We start from the raw sequence: 22,020 nt of genomic DNA on the forward strand, positions 1-22,020 counted from the left end.
CAACTGGAGTAAGAATTGTATGAATATTCAACAAAAATATGTGTGTTTGGTGAATTTAGGAAAACATTAAATTGAAGGAATAATTTTATGTCTGTTCAACAAGAATTTCTGCATTTAGTGAATGCAGAAATGCATGTCATTCAAACCAGAATCTCTTTGTTAGCCTTCAGCCATTACCCTAATTGGGTCAATGAGAAAATCCAAGTTGGCAGAACTCCTTTCATAACTTAAAAATCCAAGTTAAATCAACAACAGTGGGCAAAAGTTGAGAATACTCAAAAATCTCTTGCATCATGTTGCCTTGAAATTTTAAGTTTTCCAACTTTTTTTTTTAACAGTGTGGGGCCTCAGTTACCTTCATTTGGCCGAGCGAACACTGTTTCCATTTATTGTGATCATCATATGGGGGCTTTGGACTGCATTTTGTCTGATCCCGCACCTTAGACCTGTTTGCCATGTGAGAACCTACCAGAGGCATGAAGCTTTGAATATGAAGCTTAAAAGATAACGTATCGTCAATTAAGAAACCCAGATATTTAAAACTAGTCACCAGTTCAATCTGTTGACCCAGATTAGTACAAACTCATTGACTGTTTTTGTTTTTGACAAAGAGAAAAACATAAGTTTAGTTTTTTCAGTATTTAGCCACAGGTGGGACAATTGTTCTTGTATTTGATCAAATGCTGACTGAAGCCTTTGTAGAGTTTGGGGCTGAACAGTAAATAACTGTATCATCTGCATAAAAATGTAATTTGGCATTTTGAATATTTTGACCAAATTTATTTATATAGAGGGTGAAAAGTAAAGGACCAAGGATGGATCCCTGCGGGACTCTCTTGTAGAGCCGAAGCTCCTCAGAAGCTGCACCCTCTAGTTGTACAGTTTGATGATCATACGGACCTTGGTCTGAAACTAGAAGTTTCATAAGTGCAATGAAACTAATTCAGGATGACTCGTTTGTAAAATGTCACGTGGATTCTGGTTTCAAACCACCTGGCTTTACCTTCCAGGATGTAAACACACTCCTTGTTGGGTGGGTAGGTGTTGGGGTAGTTGGGTGACATGAACACCCCGCCATTGATGTTGCGCACCCATGTGCCGCAGTCGTTTTGGTTATTAGTGCTCTGGATGCCAGACTCGCTCAGGGAATCTGAGGGCAGAGAGGACGAGGGTAGTTGCGGTGGATGGAATCAATAATCAGGTGATTGGAAGAAAGGAAAGGAGGAATATAAACAAGCCATTTCATCTTCTGGTACATCAGCAGGTTGTAACAAGAACAGGTATTCAGCTCACCTTTAGTTCTCTGTGCCAGAGCCAAACCTTCTTCTATTAGAAAGAAGAGTATCCACGCTGTAGAATAAAAAAAAATCACATTTTAGATCTATTAATATCTGCTGGGTCACACAGAGCAGAAAAAAATCCCTAAAGGCCCCAGGAGACGTGCTTGTGATCATCTGTATTGATCGTCCCAAGCCTTGATGAATAGTGACTGAAATGCAGATCGGTGTGATTTCTAAAGCTATACGTGTTTAAACTGAAAGTAGAGTAGCGCTGTAAGAGAAACGATAAGTCACACATCACGTAGAAGCTGCCTTTGTAACGTTCAGGATACGATCCCTCAGCTGTCAGCGCCAGGCACTCATGAAGACACAGTGGAGAAGAAACAGAGTAAATATCTCACAGGCAGCACAAGATTTATGTCTTTGTTTATTATTCCAAGCTCTAAACTCAATCAACACATATGAGTAACTTCATGTGGATCACAGCAGTGATATTTAGCTCTCATATCTCCTCTTTAGTCAGAGATAATGTCTTTAAATGTTATTTTTATTAATAATGTTGACCTTTTGTCACAGAACTCCTCCATGGCTGAATAATACGCCACCTTTTTTCTACACTGGATGGCCGACTGCAGGCGAAGAGAAATGGAAAAATATGAAAAATGCCTGATTTAACAAATATTTGAGTTATGATTCAGTGCAAACAAACAAATAATAAACAATGACAAAAGACATCTCAGGAGCTGCAAAAAAAAAAATAAAAAAAAAAACAACGTTGGGAATCGTTCTCAGTCAGTGGCTGTTTGCATCATCTGTAAAAACCAGAAGTTGTGAATGGTGTTGGATAACTGCCAGTACAGGTGCTCTAAGAGCCATTATAGCTGCACGTATGCAGGACATGAAAAGCTGGAACTCTAAAGGATAACAGCTCTGGGTGGCAGGGTAAGAAAGGTAAGTTGTAAATCATACAGGAAAGGGTCAATGGCTCCATAGATGTGTATAAATAACATGAACATAAAACATATGTTGACACTGACAAACACCCCCTGGTGACTGGCTGCAGCACACATCTTAGTCCTATTTTATGGAAATGAAAGAATATTTTCTGAGTTTTAAACCAATATTCTTTAGTTTCACACACAAAATCATGCTCTTAAATATTTAGGTGTGTTGCAAGGCTTCTCTGCTTTGCCCCAGTGCGCTCAGATTTATTGCAGCTCAGATAAATATCCTGATCTAGAGCTCTCACAGGGCCCAAAAATTCAACCCGAAACCAAAACGACCTGATAAACTCAAAGTCCGGAACTGGCTCGCCCGACAGGATCGCATCCAGCACTCAGTTTGAGCCCAACAGAATCAGAAAAGTTATTTTTTAGGGCTTCTTACTGCACTGCAGAGGACGAGTAATGCATGGTGTCTGCTTTAAGGAGCATGCTCCTCCCCTCTAGCAACACCAAAGGTCTCTCTCTCTCTCTCTGGGCCCACCCAATTAGCCTAATTAGTAATTGTTAACCAACCCAAGTTGTCAGGCTTCCTCGGGTTGAGCTCAGGTTGAAAACTAAGACCTTTACCCTCTACTCTTGTTTGGATTCTCCTCCCTTACCTGCCTCACTGAATAGATTGGCACAGCATGGGATTGTGACATCACTGCCATCTAGAGGGTGTGCTTGTTTTGCTCTTGCACTTATGAATATCCATACTGCCACCACCATGTAAATGAATGGAACATTTTTCTTTCTTAATCATTATAAAGAACCCCACTCAGACAATTTTCTGAAGACTGGATTATCTGATCTTGCTGTTGCACGTTTGAATATTAATTATGTTTAGCTATTGGTACATCAACCTTCTTATCATTTGCACTTTAAACATGAACCGGGTTAATTTAGAAAGTTTGTTGCACCCTTTCACAGATACTGGTTATTTAAACTGTTCTAGCTTCAACGTGGCGGTGCCTGTAAACAGAATACGTTGAACTCACTTTTTAACAACAAACGTTGGAAAAGACGCTTAAAATGTATCATCTCTTAAAGGTCAACTTGATCCACATTTAAAAAGTGTGGAACACTCATTTAATCAATACATTTGCATTCATCTCTAGTAGGAATGAATGCCTTGTAAGTCGTACTCTGGGGAAGAAAAACACTGGTGCAACACTTTCAGGAGCAAGAAGTGAGCCACGTCAGATTTGAGCAGAACACAGCAGCTTTCGGAGTCTTATGTCCTGATGTTTGGACATCTTGGCAATGACTGGATACCAGAAACATGATTCTACCACTGATTTGCATCATGGATGATTCATCTCCACAAATAAATCAAGCCTGGAGGAGTTCTGCTGTGTGGTGGTGTTGCTAACGCTAAAAGTTGAGACGTTCTCTGCTGTTTCCTAGACGCTGAAGCAACAACAGCTTTCACCGACGTGAATCAAGATGGGTGAGTCCATGAATGTTAAGTGACAGAGTGACATAGATCTGTCAGGCTTTTCTAATCCCAGAGTTTCACCGTCTATTTTCTAACAGAAGCTGATGCAGAAGATAAGAGTAGGAGATTATATTCATGCTCATGGTAAACTCAGAGTGACCGATTATAATCAGAAATAATCATTAAAAAAGATTTTTTAGTGAACTTGCTCATCAATGCTGATGGTTGTAATACAAATCTGCAGGCTCCTAACTCCCCACCAGAGGTGTTTGTACAGAACATAGCTTGAGACAATACATGGAAAGCGGAGCACTGAACATGCAATCTGAGCAGAAGGCTGAGCATGCCAGAGCCTCTGACGCTGTCTTGCTCTGATTAGTTGCTGTAGACCAGATCCCTACTGAGTCTGTAATAGGTTGGCCCGCTCACATTGCATTAGAGCATGAGGCGGGCGCTTTGCCTGTTGGCGCTGAGCGTAAAGGGATGGGTGGAGGACAGTGAGAGAGAAAGATGCCACAAAGGGCATGGGTGTGGAGCCTACTGAGAAACAACGCGCGGCTGAAGTGACGACCGCAGCTGCACCACTGAGCCTGCACGTCTGAGTGAACTTGTTTTGAAACACACATCCTAATGGCCCCCCAGGCTGCAGGATCCTCGTTAACTCTATCTCCATTCTGGCAATGAAGTGTCCTAGGTGGAAGTATGAGCTACCACCCACATGCAGAAGGCTGGATCCAGAAGCTCTCGTTTAGGCCGTCCACTCCCTGCACAAACCACACTTTACATTTTGTTAGCTGGAGCCAGAAACTAACTCTGTAGAAACGTGCAGCTGCAGCTCATAAGAAAACTGTTCAATGATAAAATAGGAATTCTGTTAACTTAAAAGTAAACATGCTGTTGCTGCTGCAGGGAGGGTTTACCTGCAAAATGTAATACACTCTGAACAGAGGATCACAAATGTGCCTCAAGCTCCTAAATACTTCGTTATCAGGAAGAACTAATCAGCGTAGACACATTTTATAACATTAACCTGCCGTTCACTAATGTGGGCAATGAATAAAATTTAACACTCTACTAAAAAAAAGGGTGAAAATACTAAGTAAACAACTTTTTGGATGCAGGTTGGCTCTTTTCTGAGCAGATCAACAACGAGAGCACTGGTCTCTCATCCCACTGAGAGAAGTGTTCACTGACCTCAGGTCAGTGTAAAGAACCAGAAGAAACATTCCTCTGGGCTCGGTCCTGCTATTCTAGGTCACGTCACTTCATCTCTGCATCACTTCTCAACTTTGGCTTACAAGTCAAATTTAAAGCAGGGAAAAAGGCCACTGCAGCCATCTGTCACACAGAGCTGAAGCAGCTGAAACCGTGGCCTTAACGCTGCCTCTAACATCAAACACAGGCTGCTTAACACTAAACACAGCATCTCAGGCACAATAAACCCAGTTTTAAAGCTAAAATAAACACTATTTATTAGTATCATTCCTCCTAGTTGGACCAGACTTGGCTGTCTAAACAACTCCATCTCCAAAGCTGGAACGCTTTCTTTGAAATCAGCATCACGTTGACGTGATTGCATCATCGTTTCTGCAGACATGTCAGCTGCACCCTGCTGCAGCTGGTTTGAGCACATCCCAGAGGTTTCCTGCTCAATTTAGATACGGTGTCTGCAGCAGCAGCGCTCTTCCTCTGGAGATCAGAACAAAGTTTGCTTGGGTGTTTTCATGCTCAAAGCATCAGAAGACAGTGGTCAAGTGTGGCCAAAAAAGGGATCAGTGTGATTACAAACGATGTACTTATAGGAAACTCAATCGAAGGCACGAATGATTGGTTTTAAGGGACAATGAGTGTGCCAAGAAACAATTCTCCACGCCCTACATCAGTTGCAGCAGGTTGGCTCAGTGAGTCTACAATCTGCAGCCTCAGCAGAAAGGAACATTCATCAGATGTTTTTGTCTTTCTTAAAAAAAAAAGAGACCAACGTTGTTGCAAACCCACACCGGCTGCAGCTTCACAGCTCTGCTCTTGACCAAAAGATACACAACCTGACACGGTTCTCTGTTGTAGCTTAATCAGTTCAAGGATGGACGTGCCGTGCACTGTGAGAAGCTTTTCTCCTCGGCAGCTGTAAGGGGCCTTCTAGTAAAACATCACACTAAAAGCTGCTGTTTTCTCACATTTAGCCTTAAACAACTGTGCTAAACGATTCTGAACCACGCCTAATTATATAGAGCTAGGCCTGCAACTAAATGCTGAGATCTAAATGTAAATATTTAGCTGACGAGCAAATTCAAACGGCCATTAAAATGGATGAGAGAAGCAGGTGAAGAGGTCCCCCCATCTCAAAGCTCCTTATTCGGGTGGTAAGTGTTTCACCATGGATCATTTATGCAGGAAAATCTCAGTGATAAATGATCCACGGTTGGACAAATCTTACCAGCAAATGTGGTTCTGTGATGTTAGATAGGCGATTGCGTCTGTGGGCTTTTATTTTGAAAGGCTATTTGTATTTTACAGAAGTCTGTTGGCTAAATGCTCCGTTTCAAAACAGCCACATTTGTTGTTAGCTGTGTAACTTTACATATTTAGATTTGATTCCAAACATTCAGATTTAAATAAATCAGTTTAAGCAAAATTAAACATGGCTCTAACATTTAAATGGCAGATCAAAAACAAAAAGACTAAATTAAAAGGTTTGTTTTGAAGAGCTAAATGTGACAAAAATGGCCGTTAAATTATTAAATATGTCAAGCACAAATAGCTGCTTTAAACTATACGTTACTCTAACATTTTAATCTGACTCTTGAGCATAGCAATCCCAAGAGATTAGAATTCAGCTGAGGCCACCCTGATGTGTGGTGGGAGATTATAGAGCAGGCGTGCCAAAGTGAGGCCCAGGGGCCATTTGCAGCCCTCCCATGTCTTGGTGCGAACAGGTCACATTTGAAGAATGATTCTTCGTGTCTCTCCAGCAGGATGCTGAGGTAGATGGACACTTTCTAACATTTTAATTATTAGACTTTTACTTATATGACCATTTTTTAGCCTTATTTGGGATTACAACATTTTTTTAGCATTCTTTCACGTTAAATCAGTGCCTTGTACCAGGGCTTCCATGATTAGCTGATTTATAATTGGGCACGTGTACAGATGTTGCTAATAGCAACAAGTGAACTCTCAAAAAAAATGGTGGCGAGAACCCTGAGAGGAGCTAATTAGGCTAGCCTCTAATGAATGAGCCAATTAGGCCAAATACAGCCGTTAATTCAGTATCTAACGACGCGCGAGCGGAAAATGGTCCGTTGCGCCTCAGCAGCTGCGATTATAAACCAACCACAGACTCTTTTACACATATAGAGGCGCCGCGTCCGCCTGCTGCAAAGTGTCTCCCAGGTGTTGATGGCGCGAGACGGAGGAGCAGAGCGCGTGCCGTGGCGCGGCGCGTGCTTGACGCCACGGTGATTGTACACCTGGAGCGTTTTCACCGCGACAGGAGCAGCGGCGGAGGAGCGGTGTGAAGTTTCTGTCCAAACTAAAGGTTTCCATTAAATTAGCAGAAACGCGTCGGAGCGCGTCACCCCCGCAGCCTGGCGGGTTATTTATAACACGCACTAAGCTCCCTCGTGGGGGTTCATCGTCTTTTTATGGGGTTCTACCCGCGTTTGACCTCTGCTGTCGCCCTGATCATGACTCGCGTTTGTTTATAAGCTGTTTTACTACAAACCCGCCACCGGATCCGGTCCGTTTCCACCGTGCCACGCTTTAACGGATCGGCTGTAAAACAAATATCTGTAAATTCATTAAACGTTCAAAAATCTGTTTATTTCACACCCAGCCATATGACCGATTTATCCAGAAGTGAGGATCGGTGTGGTTGGGGTGTCGGAGCAGCAGACAGGAACCAGCAGGTGAATTATGCGTTCAGGTTCCGATGTGACCAATGAAACGGGCTGGTGTCGCGCGAGAGGGAGACAGGCGGATGTGCGAGGCAGGATTTATACCAGGATGAAAAATACTGATCTCATTTTGTTCTTTTTTAAAACGATTACATTATTAAATCAGATTTATTCTGATTTGTACATTTTAACGACAGGGAGTTATTCTTTTGGTCAAAATATAACTTTAACTGGTTTAAATGTGAATAATTGAAGATAAAACAAACAAATAATTGAAAGTGAGCCCTGCTGCTTGTCTGAATGAGCGGATCATAACGCACAATGGAGCTGCTCGCCTGTAACTCACCTCTGTGCATCTCCACTCAGTGTGTGAATCCTTCCTAGAAACGCCTTCCTGCTCTGCTCATTGTCCACGGAGCCACGGGCTTCTTCACCAAATCCAACTTTTTACAGCAGCAGCAATAAATCCATTACGCAGAGACGCGCAGAGAATCGGCTCCCGTTCAGCTGGAGATCCCGCTGCGTTTGGCCCCTGGATGAACGCTACCGTGAGCCCCATGAGCCAGGCATATTCACATGCAGAGCAGCTTTCTGCTGGACCGGGCTGAAGATGACATGTGTGGGATCCGGACGGGCTGGCGCGCACGAAAAGGTAGCTATCCAAAAGGCGCAGAAGGATGGACCGAGAGAGAGAGAGAGAGAGAGAGAGAGAGAGAGAGAGAGAGAGAGAGAGAGAGAGAGAGAGAGAGAGAGAGAGAGAGAGAGAGAGAGAGAGAGAGAGAGAGAGAGAGAGAGAGAGAGAGAGAGAGAGAGAGAGAGAGAGAGAGAGAGAGAGAGAGAGAGAGAGAGAGAGAGAGAGAGAGAGAGATCTACTGAACGTAGCGCATTTAGGCTCTGGGTGTTGCTGACATCAGTGAGCGGCTGTCGGGGTTCCATCAAGTCAGACACAACAGGGGAACCTCACTTCCGGCTCAGGTTCTCCAAGATCGTAATCAGGAATCAGGCAGGATCCTGCCTGGGCTGGGAAGGTTGAATAATGAAGGAAAAAATATGAAGAATAAAAAATCCTTGCTCAACAAATCAGTAACAACAATAATACTACCATCCATTTTCTGAACCCGCTGTGTCCATGCGGGGTCGCGGGTGTGTGTGTGTGTGTGTGTGTGTGTGTGTGGGGGGGGGGGGGGGGGGGGGGCTATCGCCCATCCCCAGCGGCCAACGGGCAATCAGGCGGGGTACACCCTGGACAGAGAGCCAGTCCATCGCAGGGCAACACAGAGACACACACGACAAACATGCACACACTCACACCTAAGGTCAATCTGGACAGACCAATCAACCTAACAGTCATGTTTTTGGACTGTGGGAGGAAGCCGGAGTACCCGGAGAGAATCCATGCATGCACAGGGAGAACATGCAAACGCCATGCAGAAAGATCCCAGGCCGGGAAGCGAACCCAGGACCTTGCTGCTGCAAGGCAACAGCTCTAACCGCTGCTCCACTGCGCAGCCCCAATAATACTACACTTCTACTAATTTCAATTAAGTTTATTTAAATAGCGCCAAATCATGACAAGAGTCGTCTCTGGGCACTTCATAAGGTAAACATTCCAATACAGGTCAGTTCATTAAGCCAATCAGTAAAAAAAAAAATTCCTATATAAGGAACCCAGCAAATTGCATCAAGTCACTGACTAGTGTCAGTGACTTTACAGCGATCCTCAAGCATTTAGCGACAGTGGAGAGGAAAACTCCCTTTTAACAGGAAGAAACCTCCAGGGGATCCAGGCTCAGTATAAGCAGCCATCCACCACGACTCACTGGGGATCGAGAAGACAGAGCAGACAGGGAGAATGTTTAATTGGTTAGCAGCAGTGTGCCAGCTGATGGCCCCCACCATGAGGCTCCGACAGCTCAGCAGAACACCATTGTAGCTTTTTCTGGGAAGAAAATAAAATTTACAGCTGAAATAGCAGCAAATAATGCAATTAGAGAGTAGTGATAGAAGAAAGTAGTCGAGTGTGGAAAGTGGTCAGTATGCCCCCAGCGGTCTAAGCCTATAGCAGCATAACTACAGAGATAACTCTGGATAACCTAGTCTTTTAGATGGAGGCATGTTGGAGGCAGGGCAAGGGAGAGCCGTCTTTACCGACTGTACTCTCCACCTCCCTCTACTCCCCCACTTGTCCAGATCAAGGCTAACATCAGATTTTAACCATAAGCCCTATCAAATAAAATTGTTTTTAAGCCTAATCTTAAAAGAAGACAAGGTGTCTGCCTCAGGTCTGGGAGCTTTAAATGTGAGAAGGAGGATCTTAAAATCTATTCTGAATTTAACAGGTAGCCAATGTAGGGAAGCTAAGACAGGAGAGATATGATCTCTCTTTGTAATTCTCATCAGAACTCTAGCTGCAGCATTTTGGACAAGCTGAAGACTTTTAACTACATTCTGTGGACTTCCTGAGAGTAATGAATTACAGTAATCCAGTCTTGATGTAATAAATGCATGAACTAGTTTTTCAGCAATCCAAAGTTGTGAACATTTAGAGTCATCCAATTTTTTATGTCCTCAAGACAAGCCTGTAATCTACCTAACCAATTAGGTTCATCAGGGTTAATGGATAAATATAACCGAGTATCGTCAGCATACCAGTGGAAGTTTATCCCATGCTGTCTAATGATTTTACCAATTGGGAGCATATATATAGTAAAAATAATTGGTCCAAGCACTGACCCCTGTGGTACTCCACAAGTAACCCCAGAGTATGAAGAAGATTTGTCATGTACATTTACAAAATGAAATCTGTCAGACAGGTAGGATTTAAACCAGCCTAGCGCTGTTCCTTTGATCCCTACAACATGTTCAAGTCTTTCTAAAAGAACATTGTGATCAACTGTGTCAAAGGCAGCACTGAGATCTAACAAGACTAGAACAGACACAAGATTCTTATCTGAGGCCATGAGAATATCATTTGTAACTCTCACTAATGCAGTTTCAGTGCTGTGATACTCTCTAAAACCAGACTGAAATTCCTCAAACAGAGCATTAGTGTTTAAATGCTCACATACTTGGATGGCCACTATTTTCTCCAGGACTTTGGATAAAAATGGAAGGTTAGATATTGGTCTATAATTCATTGGATCATCTGGATCCAGAGAAGGCTTCTTAAGTGAAGGTTTGATTACAGCAACCTTAAAATCCTGTGGTACATACCCATTTACTAAGGATAGATTGATTCTATCTAGAATGGGGGCAGTAACCAAAGGAAATACATCTTTAAATAATTTGGTTGGGATTGGATCCAAAATACAAGTTGAAGATTTGGACTTTCATTAGTACTACTAGTCTACTACTACTACTCTTACTAATACAATTGCTACTACTACTACCACTACTACTACTATTACTAGTACTACTGCTACTATGCTACTGATAATAACAACAATAATAATAATATTTTTGGGGGCGTGGTAGCTGGATGAACGCGTACTCACGGTGCAGGATGGTTGTGGTCCAAAAAAATTGGATGACTCCAAAATGTTCAAAGTATCAGTTGGATTTGCCAATCCATTTATTGTCCATAAAGCTGAAATAATAAAAAAAAAAGATATTTTCAAGCACAAACATGAGCACTGTCAGAAACGGTCTCCGTGCGCCACACCAGTACAATGACTTTGCACCCTTTTTACCTTTTTTTTGTTAAAAGCACCCTCAGTGGCTCCACCCATAATAATAAATATCCTGCTCACTGAATGACATTTTATTCATGAATGAGTTATTTTCTGTGCTCAAATAGAAATTAAATATTATTTGCTTTATTATCTACATTAGTTCTTCATAAACACTTATTGGATTGATCAGTCCCCAACCAGGGGTTGTGATGGTGTTGGTAGGACCAGGCTGTCCAAGTCCACAGCTCATTCTGTTGATGCAGGTTTGTAGTCAAGCTGCCTAATCAGGATTTTAACTTCCTGTTTTTCAAGCTTATGGGCCTCCACCTCTGTTGCGGTTTTAAGGCAAGGCTAAAAACCTACTTTTATGATCTGTCTTTTAATCTTTCTAATTAGTTTTATTGTTTTACTTATAGCAATCTGTGTTTTCACTGTATTTTTTTATCTGTTACGTGTGATACAATGTTTTTATTTTCTGGACTTAATATTTTATGTTTTTACTTGATCAGTGCAGCGCCTTGGTGGCATCTTTTTGCCTGTAAGGCGCGATTTACAAATAAAGTTGAGTTGAGTTGAGTTCCTGTGCTGGGTTGAGTTAGCTTGTAATGAGGTTCTCTTTTAGGCAGCGTTGTGTAATTAAAGTGACAGTGTGCATTCTTCCTGGCTATAGGGGGCAGTAGATACCTAAATTGTTGCAAGCAAGCAGTATTTTTGTGTTGGCGGAGGATCTTACCAATGGATGCCCATTAGGGTCAAAAAGTCTTGGGGAGGGCAAAATTCAGCAAAAATAACAAGCACATCAGACTCCCTTTCATCACTGGCAACAAGTAAAGAGGTAAAGGTGTAAAACAACAAGGTTTGAGAACAACAAAAGTTTTGTAACTGTTTGTTACAAATCAGTAAATGCATTTTGTCTTCGTGGGCTCCCGTAGAAGGAAACATGACATCTTGCACTGAAGATCAATCAAATCAAATCAAATATACTTTATTGATCCTAGAGGGAAATTAGAGTTTCAGTACACACAATTCAGAGATCAGACATACATGGGCAAGACACATGACAAGAATTGGTGACTGTGGTCATTCGCAACCCTGAGTCGCGCTACCGTAATAGAGACAAGAGGGTTACATGAGGATTGGTTCAGGTCAAGCCCCCACAATGCGGCTTTAAAATTGAGTCAAACCCAGAAGTACCAAGAATTGCAGTTCCACCCTCATCCGCTGGGGGCTGGTATCAGAAGTGAGCAAATCCTCATTGACTCCCATGTTAAAAATGCCAGTTTCACAGCAGAAATAAACATGTTTACAGCCTGGTACCAGAACATGTTTTTGGTTTAAATGATCTAGTTTACACTCATGACAACTCTGAGGGGGGTGAATTTTTTTCTCACTCTTCTGTTTAAGTGTATTAAAAGCCTAAAATTCTGTATAATTAATGAGCATCAGACCCACGTGACCACAGAGCTAGCTCCGTGGAAAGGCCTCAGTAGAGCCTCGGTCTGGCTTGGAAACTGCTCCGGGATTTTGAATCTCTGTGTTTGTGTATTATTTTTTGGATATTTTTTGTGCAATTGTTGGACAAAATGACTTGCTGTGGCACTAATTGCACTAATAGTGCGTCCAAGGAGTCTCCGCTTCATTTTTTTCGGTAAGTAAAATTATATTTATGTATTTTAGGTCACTGCCGAGCTGAGCTTAGATTTTAACATGTACTGTTTAACCATGAAATTTAAATGTAATAGGGTAAAACCCAGTGCATTTAACACAATGCTGCACTTTAGAAAATGGGTTGAAATATAACATGTTGGTGGAGCTGGGTTCCGACTATCGGCTTGTGGAGCTCTCGGGAGACCGACGTTTTCCACTCGGTTCTCCCCTCCCCGCAGCCTGGCGCATCGCTGTCTCTTCGCGGCTCCTTAGCTGCGCGGGCTGACGGCTGGTTCTCCCAGCAGCTCGCCGCATCTGTCTGATCGCGGCTTCTGTGTGCTGTGTGGCTGCCGGCTTGTGGTGTTCCACCCGGTTTTACCCAGCGGTCAGCCAGGCGTATCTCTGACTCAGAAGCTCTGGTGTTGTGCACAGTTAACTCCGGTTGTAGCTAGGTTGCTACCTCCATTAGCTTAGCTCCCACCTCCGCATTAGCTTTGGGTTAGCTTCAGGTTAGCTTGTAGCTTGTTCGATCAGGTGTTGTCAGTCAATCCCAGCCTTACAGCCCCACCCTCAGCTCCTCCTCTCTTCCCTTTTTTGGAATTGTCTGGGCTTGACGGAACCTGTGACACGGTCAAAATGGCGGTGGTGGCCACCTCCCATTTGGCCTCAAAAAACTGATATTGGAGCCTATGGAAAGAAGATGTCCATAATATTAATGTCGATGGTTCAGGTGGAGGGGAAAAAAGGCACTTCAGAGTTACCCTCCACAGGGAGGGCATCTTTTGTCATGTTCCCGAGCCGAGGTGAGTGACACCATCTCCACTCTAACTGTGATTGAGCTGATTTCCCACAGGTGAGGAGTGGAGGGGGCTGCAGCTGCAGGAGATTTCCCAATCAGGAACTCGGGTTTAAAAGGAGGATGGAGACACCTCACTACGCCGGATGATTGCACCAGTTTAGGTAGCCCCAGCCCTTTGTACTTGTACTTGTACTTGTACTTGTACTTGTACTTGTACTTGTACTTGTACTTGTACTTGTACTTGTACTTGTTTGCTCGCTTTGTCTCGTTTTTGGATAATTGGATTTTGACCTCGGACTGATTTGTGGATTACGTTGTTGGATTACCCCTTACGTCTGGTGTTTGTTTCCCTTCCCTCAGGATCCTCACACAACCCACTTCACCTTCGCTGTTCTCGAACTCTGGATTACACACACCACGTCCCATCCTCCTCCATTGTTCCTGTTTGGTCCGTCTCTGCTTCCTCACCCATCCCAGATCGCTCACCCTCTGCCCAGTGCTCACCTCAGCTACCCCTCCTCCCTCATTCACCCCGAGCGCTACATGGACTCGAGCTGCACCGCTCACTCCCACAGGACTTCCCTGTGCTATTTTTGTTCCCGTTTTTGATTAAAGACCTTTTCTTTTCTCTCCATTTACTCGTCGAGTCTGATTCTGCATGTCTTGGGTAAGGCACTTACCTTGAGTCATGTCAGCTTTGCTCTGCAAAAAAAACACCTCAAACATATATGCAACAAACTTCAGACAACACAACATAAGTGTCCACTAGGTGGGGTGGTGGGGTAGCGCATGTCACCTCAGTGTGGATAGGGGGAGGAGCATTGAGGGTTGGAGGGTTGCAGTGACCCTGGAATGTTTCAGCGGCCTTCCCGCAGTCCTGCCCAGGCTGGGATAGGAAACAGAGTTGAGTGGCCATAGCGACGGCACATTCCACATATCTTCTGAGGGGGGAGTTTTCGTTGTAGCCTTGCTGGCTCAAGGGTGCCAGATTCTGATTAGAAATTGTTTTGGGGCCAGACAGAGATGATTTCCTCTCTGTCTTACAGTTTCTTGGTCCTCAACCTCTCAAAATCCCAATAATGGACATTAAAGTATTCCAATCTGTGCTGATTCGTCCACTGTATCCTTGATGGCATCCATCTTCTGTGCCAATGAATGAATCTCGGCCAAAGTCCCAAGCTTACGATTCATCTAGACAATTATTTGAGTCTGTGAATTCACAGCGCGGTGCAAACCATCTCTGAGCTCCAGGATCAGACCAATAGTCCTCGACAGCTCGTTAATTTTCCGGTAAGCCAGGTAGCCTCCAATGCTGATCAGCAGAAAACCCGACACCAACACCACAAATATCCACACATCTTCAGAGTCCTCCACAGACAGCTCACACAGATCAAATTCCACTGTTTCCAGGAGTCCATGATGTGTCCAACTGGGTCTGTCCTGGCGGGGCATCCGGGAGCCCCTTCTCTCGTTCTCATCGTTGAAAAGATTTTATCAACCGTGTTTGAGTGACCAACTGACGAGATCCATTTTAGTGAATTTCAGTTTCCAATTTCCAGAAAAAATGCAGAAGCCGCCGTGCACCCAGCACACTGACAAAGGCCTTGAGGGTAAGATATGGAGGAGAGGAGAAGAAAAGCGTCTGCACCCTCCAAGAGCCAGAAGAAGACAATGGGACGTGCAAATCCTTCTCTAACACATCCCAAAAATTCTCAGTGGGATTATGGTCTGGATTCTGTGGTGCCCAATGGATGAGAGTAAATGATGAATCCTGATTCCTGAACTAGTCTTTCATTATTTGAGCCAGATAAATCCTATCATTGTCATAATAGAAAATGGTCACATCATGCGGGAAGTTACCTGGTCATTCAGTACATTCAGGTGGTCAGCTGACCTGAAGCTTTAGGCTCATGATGTTCCTGAACCAGGACCGTGACAAATGGCAGAAATCCCACATCAGTGTACAAACCAGGTATTACACTTATTGATTTATTAAAATAATAATTACACCATTGTTCAATTATAAAAAAAAAGGACTGAAGGGTGCATTCTAACTACAGGGGGATTACACTGAGCCTCAGTGGTAAAGTTTATTCAGGGTTCTGAGGATCAAAATTGAGATAGTTAAGCCTCAAACTCAGGAGGAGCAATGTGGTTTTTGTCCTGGCCATGGAACACTAGACCAGCTCTATACCTTTAGGGGGGTTTGGAGGGTGTGTGGGAGTTTGCCCAACCAATCTACATGTGTTTTGTAGATTTGAAAAAAGCGTTCAACTGTGTCTTGTTGGAGGAAGTACTTTGGGAGTATGGGATACCAGGCCCTCTGATATTGGCTGTTATGGGGCTTCCACACTAGCGCCGGCTTTACTCTACCTGGATACGTTCACATCCGTAGTGTTCACATCCACATAGCCTGGATCTTCTCTTGTCATTTTTTTCAGCCCTCTTCCTAAGGTGATCTGCTTCAGGCTGAACTGAACCAACACACCCACTGGCGACTGATTGGCCGGCTCAAATTCACGCCTACCATTAGGGGGAGCCTCTGATCGGCAAATAGAATAATTAAGTGGGGGCTTACCACATGCATGATCCAATATCATACTGGATACTGTGGAGGAATCAACAGCTGTGACTGAAGGCTCTCTGAGGAGCACATCCACTCACACGCAGAGAGCCTGTCAGGCTTGAGCTGCACCAGGCCACACACAGCAGCGCAGGATGCAATATCTGAGTCAGAGTCTCCAAAGGCAATACTGCTCACAACCACCTTTGTTTCATTTAAGGAAGAAACTGCTGACTTCGTGCATCTTTTGCCCCGCCCACATACCTGGAGATATGCTCATGACGTCACTGACATCTTTGCGCCAATTTTGAAGACCGCCCATATGCTCATTCACGTCTGCATTCCTTAGGACGTATGGAAGAATGTGTGTAATCAACCCGGCCAGACTGGAGCTTACTGCGCTGAGTGGAGCAAAGTGGAGCTGGCCCTAGTGTGGAAGGGGCTTTAGGACCCTGTATAACATGGTGTCAGAGCTTGGTCCACATTGCCGGCAGTAAGTCGGACTTGTTCCCTGTTTATAACAGCTAAGGTGTTGAGGGGATTCGTTTTGGTGACCTGAGAATTGGGTTTCGGCTTTTTGCAGATCACGTGGTCCTGTTGGCTTCATCAGACCGTGATCATCTGGCTTTCACTTGAGTGGTTCGCAGCCAAATGTGAAGCAGCTGGCATGAAAATCAGCACCTCTAAATCAGAGACCATGGTCTTGAGTCAGAAAAAAGTAGAATGCCTTCTCTAGGTCAGGGAGGAGGTCCTGCCCCAAGGGGAGGAGTTCAAGTATCTCAGGGTCTTTTTCTGTTCATGAGTGAGGGAAAGATGGAGCATGAGATTGATGTGCTGATTGGGGCTGCATTTACAGTAATGCAGGCGTTTCACTAGTCTGTTGTGGTGGAGAGAGAGCTGAGCCACAAGGCAAAACTTTCAATTTACTGGTTTATCTACGTTCCAACCCTCACCTATGATCACAGGCTTTGGATAGTGACCGAAAGAACAAGATCGTGGATACAAGCGGCTGAAGATATCTTTCTCTGCAGGGTGTCTGGGCTCTCTCTTAGAGATGGGGTGAGAATCTTGGTCATCCGGGAGGGGCTTGGAGTAGATCCGCTCCTCCTCCACATTGTTAGGAGCCTGTTGAGGTGGCTTGGACATCTAGTTAGGATACCTCCTGGACTCCTGGACTCGTCCGTCGTGTCCTCCTTAAGTTAGTAAACAAAGGCAGCTGTAAGCAGCGCTGCTTTTGGAGACTCTGATATTGCTTCCTGCTCTCTCTCTCACTGAGACTGCTGTATGTGCTCACAACAGTCTGTCCTCGCACTGCAGTGGCTGGAGCGGCAGCTCCCAGCTGCACGCCCCAACATCCAGAGTGATAATGAATCGAGCATGCGGGGAGCCCCCGTTGGCTGATTCTGATGCCAGTCGGTAGTCCGAAAGCTAGGCATGGATTTCAGCCAGTCAACCAGTCGGCAGTAGGTGTGTTGGATCAGTTTAGCCCGAAGCGGACTGTCGGGGGAGGACGTCTGAAAAAACGGTTGGTTGAGCACGGAAAACACACAGGCTACCCAGATGTTAACACAACGTACTCTAACAGGGCCGTTCTGATCCGACCCAGATGTGAGAGCGCCACAAGTTTCTCGGCCTGCCAGGGAATGCCTCGGGATTCCCTTAGAGGAGTTGGCCCAAGTGGACTCTCTGCTTAGGCTGCTGCCCCTGTGACTCAACTCTTGATAAGCAGAAGAGAATGGATGGGAGGGTGGGTGGATATTCAGTTCAGTGAAGCCATCGTTGCACACACTGTAGTTAATATTAGACAGATGTTAAAATTATTAAATATGTGAATAAATCAACATTTAATTCATGAGATTTTGGGGCTTTTGGAGAATTTCCTTTTGTGTTTAAGCCTTTTCTGTTCAATTTCACACACACACACACACACACACACACACACACACACACACACACACACACACACACACACACACACACACACACACACGTACTGATGTGCCTGAAGACACTGGAGCCTCAGACGAGCTTCCTTTCATTTGCAGAGCTGAAATGGTTGACTCTAACCAAGCACAAGGCTATTTAGCAGGTTGCTTCCCGAAGTGTGACGCCGGCCCACAGGGACACTCAAAATGGCCTCCAGGGGTCCTTTGGAAAATTAAAGGCCATTTAATTTCACTGATGCTGAACTCATTACAGGTTTAGATAATTTGCCTGTATAGCTTCCCAAACAAACAAGACACTCTTATGAAGCATCTTCAGGGGAAGATTACAGATCTGCAGCTTTGTGGGAAACAGTTTCTAGTTTAATTGGGAGCTTTTAGGATAATACAGCTGAAAAGAAACATGAAAATAAAAACACACTGACTTGAGCAGAAGAAACCTTTATTTTACTCCCAGCTTCCAGTGAACACATTTAGCAGCTTAAACATTCATTTGCAAGTTAAAATCCCAACAGGATGGAGGAACTGATCGTTAAAAAAGCAAAACAAAAGACAACCCCTGAATCATAACGAATTCAGCAGGACCAACAGGACTTTTATTACCGAGACTTGATGTAGCAGCGTGTTAAGCTCGTCACATTTAAACACTCCCATGGTGAGCTCTGATACGAACACAGTAAAACGTACACCCAGAAAACTCTGTCTTCTGTTTCTGGCAGCAGCTCTGCATCGGCACAGAGAAGGTGTCCACCTTGGTCCATCTTCCACCAGCTGCTGCAGCAGCTGCAGACTTCAGATCAACATCAGACGACTCAGATCAGTTAGAGCTCACAGAAGGAGCCAGAAGTGAATCAAACACATCTGTGTTTCAGAATCAGAAACACGTGTGGATTTAGCGGATTAAACACGGATGCATTACATGCTTTAAAATAAAAAAAACATTATTTTAATGATGTTCAGAAACACGTCGGGCCTTTCAAGAGGAATCCCTTTAATTTAATCACATTATTGTAATAATAAAGATCATGCTGTTAACTGCTGCCAGTCCAAACAAACGGCTGCTTTAAACTTCACAGGGATCTCCGTTAGGATCCATCTCTGCCTCTCCAGGCCTCGTTGCTGCTCCTGTACTTCTAACACTGCGATAAATAAACCAAATGGATCTTAAATATTTCAAGTTTGACTCAAAGTCTAACATACTTTTGAAAAGGAAACTTTTTTCCTATTTTGGCAAATAAGGACCAATATTTTGGCTCCTGAAAAGAATCTGGATGAAAAAGCGTGTGAGCAGGAGAGGGTGTTTGATTGGCAGGTGGAGCAGAGGAGGTTCTCCCATGATGCAGTTCTTTTCATTTACATGGCATCGAAATGGAAACGGTGGGCTTCCTGCCTCTTCTCTCGGTCGTCTGCTTTCTGAGAAACAAACAAGACACAAAACATTTATTTAGACAAGAATTTAAAGTCCATGTCTCAATGATTCAGCATGTACCTGAGGCAAGTCTACAGGGCTGAGCGGAGGGATGACAGACAACAAAGCAGCTTTTCATTTCCTCTAAAATCAAACCTAATAAAAAACTATAACAAGTCAAAGACCAGTGTTCAGTGCCGATGAGCAGCAGCCACAGAGGCGCAGGTGGACTTCAAAGATAAAATGTTCATGTAAAAACAATAATAAAGCCAGTTTAGTCCTCTGAAGCCTCGCTCACACTGACGGTGGTTCAGAGGCGGTCCGGTTTCCGTGCGTAATGTCGTTCATGTGCTTGTCACCTTTCTCAGTGGCCTAGTGGTAGAGTGTCCGCCCTGAGACTGATATCAGGGGTTCGATTCCTGGTCGGGTCATACCAAAGGCTTTGAAAAAATGGGACCCAATGCCTCCCTGCTTGACACTCAGCATTAAGGGCTTGGATTGGGGGGTTAAACCACCAAATAGTTCCCGAGCGCGGCTGTGTCTGCAGCTCACCGCTCCCCCAGGGGATGGGTCAAATGCGGAGAACAAATTTCGCACACACACCTGTGTGTGTGACAACTAATGGGACTTTGAAGAATCTGGAAATCTGCTCGCACAAGAGCGCCAACTGATTAGAAGTTTATCTTAAAACGTTTAAAGATAAAGCTGTAAAAATAAAGTGAACGATCAAACTCTGTGAATTGATATCCCCGCATTAATAATAAAACAAAAACCAGTAACAATAATGCAACACAGGTTTTATTTTGAAATATACTGGATGCGCCTCACTGAAATATGTCTCCCTTCCTGTCTGGCTCACGTAATTCCTTTAACTTCGCGACAGAGCAGCAGTAGCTCAGGAGCTAGAGTGGCTTGTCCAGTAATTGGAAGGTTGCAGGTTCAATCCCGGCTCCGACCAGAGAATGCTGCCATTGTGTCCTTGGGCAAGACACCTAACCCACCTTGCCTGCTGGTGGTGGTCGGAGAGACTGATGGCGCCTGTGTACGTCAGTGCTCCCCAGGGCAGCTGTGGCTACATCGTAGCTCATCACCACCAGCGTGTGAATGCTATACAAGTACAGGCCATTTACAATCCACATGTGGTGTCTGGAAAAAATAGACTCCATGTGGTGCAGATCTGGATCTGGTGTGAATGCTCTTATTGGACTACCCGGACTTTGATCCGTGCAGAAACCATATGGAAACCGGACCGCATCTGTTCAACGCTCGGTGTGAAAGAAACTCCAGCACTGGGACAGACTGGGAGCTTCTCTAAAACCAGTCAGTAATGTTTATCATTAATGATGTTTTAAGGTTGGACCGGACCATTGCTGGTGTTTCTGCCAGAGAAGCAGTGGTGTGTGTGTGTGTGTGTGTGTGTGTGTGTGTGTGTGCGAGCCACCTGCTCCTCTGTGGACGTGGAGAGAGGACCCTGTTCACAGAACTCATGCTCTTATTTCCATGGAGGGATTTTTTATTTTTTCCCTGAAGTGCTGCATGAAGGTCCAAAGTTCACCAGCTTCCATTCCTGCTCCTCAGCCTCATCAATCAATCAATCAATCAATCAATCAATCAACCAACCAACCAACCAATCAATCAATCAATCAATCAAAGCTTATTTATAAAGCGCCTTCCGCGACCCTGTCGGGAAGCCCAAGACGCTGAACATGGTACATGAGAAAAAAAAGGTAAAAACATTAAAGTAGAAGACAAATGGGTAAAGCAAGAAATAAAGAGACCAATGAAAGCAGGGAATTAAAATCAACATAAATGAAGGCCTCACTCAAACACGTTCAGGGAACGCCAAGCGGAGGAGGTTGGTTTTTAGGCGACTCTTAAAGACTGGCAGAGAAGGGGACAGCCTAACTGAGGGTGGCAGCTGGTTCCAGAGTGACGGTGCTAGGACTGAGAAAGCCCGGTCCCCATGGGTACGACACCTAGAACGAGGGATAGCGAGCAGGCCTTCGTCAGAGGAGCGCAGAGCGCGTGATGGGGGGGGGGGGGGGGGGGGGGAGCACTACCCTAGAAGAAATTGAAAACAAAGACGAGGAGTTTAAAGTGTGAACTATAACAAACCGGAAGCCAGCGCAGGGAGGCCAGAACCGCACTGATGTGGTCCCGTTTCCTGGTCCCAGTCAGGAACCTGGCTGCGCTGTTCTGCACAACCTGTAGGCGACGCAGTGTTGACTGACACAACCCTGCATATAGAGAGTTGCAGTAATCAAGCCTAGAAATTACAAACGCATGGAGTACCTGCTCCAGGTGGGCTCTCGACAGCATAGGCTTGATTTTTGCAAGACGCCTCAGATGAAAGAAACTGGACCGGATCACAGAATTGATGTGAGCATCAAAT

At 44.5% G+C, this 22,020-nt stretch overlaps 2 protein-coding genes across 2 annotated transcripts in view; both read right to left on the minus strand.

The window, feature by feature from the left end:
• Positions 1-8,085, minus strand: part of LOC107381994 (neuropilin and tolloid-like protein 2) — a 29,459-nt gene extending 21,374 nt beyond the window's left edge. Inside the window, exons 1-3 of the mRNA XM_015953943.3 lie at positions 7,944-8,085; positions 1,294-1,350; positions 1,004-1,150 (exon numbers count right to left, since the gene is read on the minus strand). Of these exons, the coding sequence (XP_015809429.3) occupies positions 1,004-1,150; positions 1,294-1,350; positions 7,944-7,953 (214 nt within the window). The 5' untranslated portion in view covers positions 7,954-8,085. The remainder of the gene's footprint in view (positions 1-1,003; positions 1,151-1,293; positions 1,351-7,943) is intronic.
• A 10,706-nt stretch (positions 8,086-18,791) lies between these two features.
• Positions 18,792-22,020, minus strand: part of itfg1 (integrin alpha FG-GAP repeat containing 1) — a 301,098-nt gene continuing 297,869 nt past the window's right edge. The window contains exon 18 of the mRNA XM_054732563.2: positions 18,792-19,633. Coding sequence (XP_054588538.2) covers positions 19,574-19,633 — 60 coding nt within the window. The 3' untranslated portion in view covers positions 18,792-19,573. The remainder of the gene's footprint in view (positions 19,634-22,020) is intronic.

The sequence above is a fragment of the Nothobranchius furzeri genome, chromosome 9, assembly GCF_043380555.1.
Source record: "Nothobranchius furzeri strain GRZ-AD chromosome 9, NfurGRZ-RIMD1, whole genome shotgun sequence".
Classification (NCBI taxonomy): domain Eukaryota; kingdom Metazoa; phylum Chordata; class Actinopteri; order Cyprinodontiformes; family Nothobranchiidae; genus Nothobranchius; species Nothobranchius furzeri.